Raw genomic sequence first — 7,845 nt, 5'->3', positions numbered from 1 at the left:
TATATTTTATGTATATATATATATGTATGTTACATGTATACATATATATTAAGCATATATTTCTATACATAAGTATAAATATTACCATATTTACAGGGCACATAGATAGGTGCTTGCACTTAGACTATAGGAATTACAGAATGCAAGACATAAGATTAGGAAGATTTCCTGTAGTTTCCATTTAAGTACCCATTATCTCTACCTATCTCTTTAACTCACATTTATTGTTAAATAAAATCTGTATTAAATAAAATCTGCATTAAATAAAATCCGCCTGTTGTCAGCAAATGGTCCCATTTACACCTTAATTCGGGCTGAGGCATCTCTCCCTAATGGGATCAGAACACCTGGGCAGGGACACCTTCCCCCACACCAGTTGGCTCCAACCCCGGCCAACCCGGCCTTGGACACTTCCCACGGTGGGGCAGCCACAGCTTCTCTGGGCAACCTGGCCCAGGGCCTCACCTCCCTCCCAGGGAACAATTTCTCCCAAAAGTCTCATCTCCCAGAGGTCACTCCCTGGGGCCAGGCTGCAGTGTGTTCCTCCCCAGCACTGCCTGCCTGCAACAGCCTGGGCCGACACAGGAGGGCTTCCCCTCGCCCACCCCCACCTAAGGCAGCAGCTGCTCTGGGCTGTTCCTCACAGATCCCTGTGCCATCAGCTGCAAAGCTCTCAGCAAGGCTGTCCTAAAGGAAGCTGCCCTGGGAAAGCCAACGTGCTGCAGCTCCAACGGGAAAAGAATCCCAGAATCAGGAAGGTTGCAAAAGAGCTCCAAGATCATCGAGTCCAACCTGGGACCTCTCCCTGAATCCCTGTAACCAAGCCCTGGCACTGGACTCTGCGTGTGGCACCGGAGAGGCGAGGGGCCCTGTAACACCCCTGTAAGTAATCCTTGTTATTTTAGTTGTATCACAGATCAAAACGTGCCTACCCTCCATTTATCATTAATAATTCCCGTGGGCAGAAGAGCCAAACTGGGCCTCCCAGGGAAGCAGAAGCTGGGAGGATGATGCAGGACACAGTGAATGAAGGAAACTGTGAAATGCAGAAATCCTCAGGGGAGGGCTGATTGCTTGGATCATCTCTGCAGCAATCCCGGCAGCTGCCGCAGCCACGGCTCCTGCTGCACTGGCCAGTCAGTGCAGGCCATGCCTGCAGGGCCAGTGTATGGGCACTGTGGCAGCACCAGGAGCAGGGGTTCAGAATCTGCCTGGTTTCAATATTCCAAGTCCTCTGGAAGCACATGGGACAAGCCCAAAGACAAGGAGCCCGGGTCCTGGCCCTCTTGGCCCTGAACTCTGCGTGTCCAAACAGAACAGGGGCAGAGGTGGGACCAAGAGGAGTCACTCTGCACCTGCCCTGAGTTCATGGGAATGCAAAGGGAGGATGGACCTTGGCTGAGTGCTTGGAGAGACAGAAGGTTGTTTCTCCAAGTGCAAATGCTCTTGAACCAGCCTCCATGACCAGCCTGTGTTTTTCTCTGGTGGCTGAACAGCCAGCACATGAGGGGAGGGGAATGTGTGGGATCAGGGCACTGCTTTGGGGCCATGCTGGGAATTCTGATGGACTAAAAGACAAACACTGAGTGCTGCTCACGAGAGAAGAGGAATAAAAGGGGACACAGAAAAGTGTCGGCAAACAAGTCCTGAAATGGAACTCTGTGTGTGCAGCCTCATTTTATCCTTCAACAACCAAAGGAAAGGGGGTAAAAAGTGGGGGTTGGGAGCCCAAAACTGGTCGGGAGGAAAACGGGGATTGAGGGGACAATGGGAAAGTGGAAGGAACAGGGAGAAGGGTGGAAAAGGGAAGGTGGGCTGGTGGGTCCAACGGTCCCATGGGGGTCTTTGGGCACAGGGGGGTTGGCACAGGGGGGTGGCCCCCCTGAGCTCCCAACTTCCTGTGGGGTGCTGGGGGCTGCTGGATCCAATCTCAGCCTTGCATCATACCAACAGTTTCAGTTTAGAGGAATTACAGAGCTGGGACTGAACCACTTTTGTCCCCCAGCTTTTAATGATGGCAAATCAGAACTATTGATAGAAATGAACTTATTTAGGGTTACAAATGATCAGACAGAAGATCTTCATCAGAATTATTTACTGCACAATACAAACACTAAAACTACCAGGAGTACAGGATAAGACAGGACAGTGCTCTACACTAAAGCAATTGTTGAAGCAATTCTACTCAAACTGGCACAAAAGCAATAATTCTTAATTAGAGATGGATGGAACTCCCCCAGACCAACGCTGGTGGGGAGATCTCTGCTCTCAACCTCCAGCAGTGACCTTTGGGGGTCCCCAGCCATGGCAGGAATCTCCACACACAACCCCCAGGAAGGGTTCTGTTGGAAGAAGCTGCCCCTGGGAAAGGGGACTGGCCCTTTGTGGTCGAAAGAGATGGAGTGACAGTCACTGGACTCCAGGGGTTGCCTCCCCATCAGGGGCTTCATTCGGGGTGGAAGCAGCGGCCAAAGCTCTTCCCACAGTCGGGGCACTCGCAGGGTTCCCCTTACTGGTGGGTCCGTTGGTGTTTGGTCAAGTTACCGCTCTGGGTGAAGCTCTTCCCACACTCCCCACACTTGTAGGGCCTCTCCCCGCTGTGGATGCGCCGGTGGGTGATGAGGTGGGAGTTCCGCTTAAAGCCCTTCCCGCAGTCGGTGCAGCGGAAGGGCCTCTCATCCGTGTGTGTCTGCTCATGCCTGAGGAGATCCCCACTGCGCTGAAACCTCTTCCCACACTCCCCACACTTGTAGGGCCTCTCATCCGTGTGTGTCCGCTGGTGGATGATGAGGATGGAGTTCCGCTTAAAGCCCTTCCCACAGTCGGTGCAGCGGAAGGGCCTCTCATCCGTGTGCGTTCGCTCATGCAGGAGGAGATTGGAGCTGGTCTTAAACCTCTTCCCACATTCCGAGCACCTGTAGGGACGTTCCCCAGTGTGGATAAGATGGTGGGTGCGGGGGCTGGAGCTGTAGGGCCTCTCCCTGCAGTGGATGCGCCGGTGGGTGACGAGGGTGGAGTTCTGGTTGAAGCCCTTCCCGCAGTCGGTGCAGCGGAAGGGCCTCTCATCCGTGTGTGTCCGCTCATGCCTGAGGAGATTCCCTCTGCGCTGAAACCTCTTCCCACATTCCCCACACGTGTAGGGCCGTTCCCCACTGTGGATGCGCTGGTGTTGGATCAGGTTGGAGATGTCCCTGAAGCTCTTCCCACACTCCCCACATGTGTAGGGCCGTTCCCCAGTGTGGATAAGATGGTGGGTGCGGAGGTGGGAGTTGTCCCTGAAGCTCTTCCCACACTCCCCACACGTGTAGGGCCGTTCCCCAGTGTGGATGCGCTGGTGTCGGATCAGGGTGGAGCTCTGCCTGAAGCTCTTCCCACATTCCCTACATGTGCAGGGCCGTTCCCCAGTGTGAATGCGCTGGTGTAGGATCAGGGTGGAGCTGTCCCTGAAGCTCTTCCCACATTCCCTACACGTGTAGGGCCGTTCCCCAGTGTGAATGTGCTGGTGGGCAAGGAGTTTCGTGCTCTTCCTGAAGCTCTTCCCACATTCCAAGCACCTGAAGGGCTTCTCCCTGCTGGGAGGCTGCTCAGGGACCACCAGCTCAGAGCTCTGGCTCAAGCTCCGGCCGCCTTCCCGGCACAGGCTGGCTCTTTCCTCCTCAGAGCACCCTGGGCTGGCTTTGGAGCCCCTCCTGCGGGGGGATCTCCGGCCCTTTTCCTCCCCGCTGCCTTCCTGTGCCGGGGAGCCCTTCAAAACGGCCTCTCCCACCAGGCTCTGCCGGGGGGATTTGTCCTCCGGGCTCTCCGTCCTCAGCTCGGGGCCTGGGGCAGGAAGCAACAAGGACAGGGAGGGGATTTGCCTCTGGCCCAGAGGGAAGGCCAAGGACATCCCCCCAACTCCGGCCCCGGCAGGACGGCGGCGCCAGCGGGGTTGTCCTGCAGCCGGGGCCATGCTCGGCTGACAGAGCCAGCACAACACCCGCCCAAAGGGACACTGACTGCCTCCTCACCTGCCTGGGGGGCCCAAGGCATCTTCCTCTTCCTCGCAGCCTCCTTCATCTGCCCAAGCTTTGGGAAGGACAAATCCTGATGGGGGGGAAACAAGGGCTGAGCACGTTGGCTTGGGGGTTCCTCCTGCCCAAGTCCATCTCTAGAACTCACCGGGCATCCTGTGACCATAAAAACCTCCCAAACACCAAGATTCAGCCCAGAAAAACCCAAACCACCCAGATTCAGGCAAAAACCCCCTCAGAAATAGCAAGAAGAGCCCCACACCCTCAAACTGCAAAAACTTGAGATTCAGATGAAATATACTCCAAAAATATGAAGATTAGCCAAAAAAAATCTCTCCCAGAAGTTCCCCCTCTCTGGTCTCTCCCCTCTGGGGTTGGAGGGTCTCCCCTGTCTGGGATGTTTGGGGTCCCGCTTAGGGATGCTGGGAGTGTTGGGGGTCCCAAGGGTCCCTTCTCCTCTGACTCTCACCTTCGAGGGGTCACGTTCCCAGACATTCCCCCTCTCCAGGTTCTCCACTCTGTTGTCCCAGGGATCCCAGGGGTCCCCACTGTCCAGGCTTCCCCTTCTCCACACCCCCCGTTTCAGGCTCCTGAGGGTCCCAGGGCTCCTCCCTCTCCGTGCTCCCCCCTCCAGGCTGCCGGGGGTCCCCCAGCTCCGGCATCTCCCCGCTCCGCCCTCCACACTCGGCAGCTCCCGGGCTCCACACCCACCCCCAGCACTCCTGGGGGGCCCCAAACCCGCTGTGTCCCCCCCATCAGCACCGGGCTGACAATGGAGCCGGCGGGGCCTGACCCAGCAACACCAACCCCCATCGTGGGGGGGACCCGCATCCCCCACCCACCACCAGGGCTCTGACCCCAACCCAGCCCGGCCCCCAAAAAACACCTCCCACCCACCCCCAACAGCCCCCAAGGGCACAGCCCTGCACAAGGGCCGGCTGTGCCCCAGGCACCCAAACAGCCCCACGGGCGGGGGGACACCAGAGGCTGCCCCAGGGCAACGAGAGCAGGGAGCGGATCGGGCCCCCTGACACGTGGGCGGGCTCTGGGCTCAGCCTGACCAGGGGCAATTTGGCACCAACAGCAGGGCCCTGAACGCTGGCTCGGCACAGGGGGCCCGAGCTCCCCCCTCTCCAGCTCTCGGGGCTCTCACAGCTCCCCCCTCTCTCCAGCCTCCCCTACTCTCCAGGGATCAAGGCACGGGGACACCGAGGCACCCCCACGGCAACCCCAGTCCCGCTCCATCCCCTCCCCTCAGCCCCCCTCTCCCACCCCTTCCCCATCGGCCCCCCAAACCCCGCTCCCCCAGCTCCCTTTGGGGGTGACCCACCGCCCCTCGCGCTCCCTTTGGGGGTCCCACCCGCTCTTTTCGCTCCTCTCCCCCCTTTCCCATCGTGGCCGCTCCGCTCACCCCACAGCGGCAGGAAGGGCCGGGACAGGGGTGGAGCAGCAACAGCAACAGCAGGAGAACAATCGCCCCCCATCCCACGGGTGCCCAGGAAGGGGGAACTCGTCCCAAATATCCTGGGGGGGAGCGTGGGGGGTCTTGACATACTCAGGCTGCCAGCACAGATTTCCCTGCAAAGTCTGCAGGGAGTCAAGCTCTGCAGAGGAGACTGTGTCCCATGGATGGGATTGCAGAGGCTCCCTCAGGTCCTCAGCAGGAATCAGCAACCAGGAATAGACACAAAAGGCCCACACGAAGTTTTTTGGGGGAGTGTCCTGTAGGGAGGGGACAGTGTCACCCCACCAGGGCAGGGCTGGTAAGTGGGAGGCTGCTCCAGGGCTCTGCAAGAGGCCTCGTGCTCTGCTCGGCCCCAGCACTGGCTGGTCCCAACAGCCCTGGCTGCCCCCGGCCCTGGGCAGCTCTGCTGCCACAGGCTGTGCCCTCACCGTGGCCCTGCAATGGCCCTACCTGTCCCTCCCCCGTGGCCCTGCCCGTGGCCCTGTCCCTTGGCTCTCTCTCTGCCAGCTCAGTGTGGGGCACACGGGCTGGGGGTCCCTCCCAAGCCCCCCGGGCAGCCGGCGTTGGCTGGGGGGATGTGAGGGCTGGGCCTGCTCAGCACAGCCCCGGCCTCGTGCCCAGCGCCTCTTTCCTGCCCCACACAAGAGCTTCCCGGCCCCCCCAGGGCTCCCCTGCTGCTGCCTCTGCTCCTGGCCCTGCCTTTGCTGCTCCCTTGCCTGGGGCAGCGGCTGCAGGGGGGGATGGCAGCAGCTTCAGCTCCACGGCACTTCCTGGGGGGAGCTCAGCCTGGGGGGACGGGCAGGGACCTGATGGGGATGGACAGGGGCCCAGCAGGGACAGCCAGGGCCTGCAGGGGAAGGCACAGGGACAACCTGGCCCCCCACACTGCCAGGGCTGTCTCTGCTCCTCCTTGCAGGCTCTGTGGCCAGGCACAGGTGGTGTTCCTGGGTGCCCACCATCTCAGCACTTGCAGCCGCTCAAATCAGCGCCCGCAGCTCTGCAGCAAAGCCCCAGCTCACCTGGCACACAGGGGATGGACACAGCACCTGCTCGGGGATGGGCACTCACAGCTTTGTGCCTTCCCCACCACGGGGCTCTCCTTCCTCAGCAGCACCTCTGCCTTGCACTTATTCTCAGCCTCACCTCAGGGCCTGGGCTCAAGGACAGGAACCTGCAGGGAGGGGACATCAGGTGCAAGCTGAGGGCTGCCTGCTTGCACTGGGCTGGGGGCTTCTTTCTCCTTCTACAACCAGCCCACAACTCAGCCTGCTTTGCTAACACCACACATTTACAGACTAACCTTGCAGATAGATATGGACAGACATCTCTCTCACCCTGGGGATGGAGCCTCAAGCATGTGCTGCCACAGGAATGGCAATCAGAGAATCACAGAATCAGCTGGGTTGGAAAAGACCTCCGAGATCATCAAGTCCAGCCCTGGATCCAACCTTGCTGTGTTTCCCAGACCATGGCACTGAGGCCACATCCACTCTCACCTTCAACACCTCCAGGGACGCTGACTCCACCCCCTCCCTGCCCAGCCCATTCCAAGGCCTGATTACCCTGTCAGCAAAAAATTGCTTCCCAATACCCAACCTAAACCTCCCCTGGCACAGCTCCAGACCCAGCCCTCTTGTCCTACTGCTGCTTCCTGGCACAACAGCCCCACCCCCACCTGGCTCCAACCTCCTGGCAGGGACTTGCAGAGAGTCAGGAGGTCTCCCCTGAGCCTCCTCTTCTCCAGCCTCAGCACCCCCAGCTCCCTCAGCCTCTCCTCACACCACTTGTGCTCCACTCCCTTCCCCAGCCTCGCTGCTCTTCTCTGCTCCTGCTCCAGCCCCTCCAGGGCCTTCCTCAACTCAGGGGCCCAGAGCTGGACACAGCACTCCAGGGGTGGCCTCACCAGCGCTCACTCCAGCCCAACAATCCCTTCCCTGCTCCTGCTGCCACACTCTTCCTCACACATTGGCCACACTTCCTCACTCCATTGGCCCTCTTGGCCCCCTGGCCACACTCTGCCTCCTGTTCAGCTTCCTGTCTATCCCCACTCCCAGCTCCCTTTCTGCCTGCCTGCTCTCCAGCCACTCTGGCCCCAGCCCGGGGGGCTGACGGGGCTTCTTGTGGCCAAAGGGCAGGACCCGGCCCTTGGCCTGCTGGAACCTCATCCCCTTGCAATCAGCCCATGGATCCAGCTGGGCCAGGTCCCTCTGCAGAGCCCTCCTGCCTTCCAGCACATCAACACACCCCAGCTTGGGGTCAGCTGCACATTTGCTGATGAAATGCCTGGTTCTGCAGCAGCTGCAGATGCTCAAGGGGCAGCAGGAACAAGTCAGGGGCCGGGGGGGCCTGGGGGGATTTGGGGTGCGGGAG

General features: G+C 59.6%; 1 protein-coding gene across 1 annotated transcript; it reads right to left on the bottom strand.

Annotated features, from left to right (window-relative positions):
• Positions 1-2,080: 2,080 nt before the first annotated feature.
• LOC135406026 (zinc finger and SCAN domain-containing protein 2-like) lies at positions 2,081-6,917 on the bottom strand. The gene is made up of 3 exons (XM_064640551.1): positions 6,495-6,917; positions 4,008-4,083; positions 2,081-3,819 (listed from the first exon to the last, which is right to left on the bottom strand). The coding sequence occupies exons 2-3, from the start codon at positions 4,054-4,056 to the stop codon at positions 2,510-2,512; spliced, it is 1,359 nt and encodes a 452-aa protein (XP_064496621.1). The 5' UTR covers positions 4,057-4,083; positions 6,495-6,917; the 3' UTR covers positions 2,081-2,509.
• Positions 6,918-7,845: the final 928 nt, after the last annotated feature.

Source organism: Pseudopipra pipra, chromosome W (assembly GCF_036250125.1).
Source record: "Pseudopipra pipra isolate bDixPip1 chromosome W, bDixPip1.hap1, whole genome shotgun sequence".
In the NCBI taxonomy this organism is placed as follows: domain Eukaryota; kingdom Metazoa; phylum Chordata; class Aves; order Passeriformes; family Pipridae; genus Pseudopipra; species Pseudopipra pipra.
This window is presented reverse-complemented; position numbering and strand designations above follow the sequence as displayed.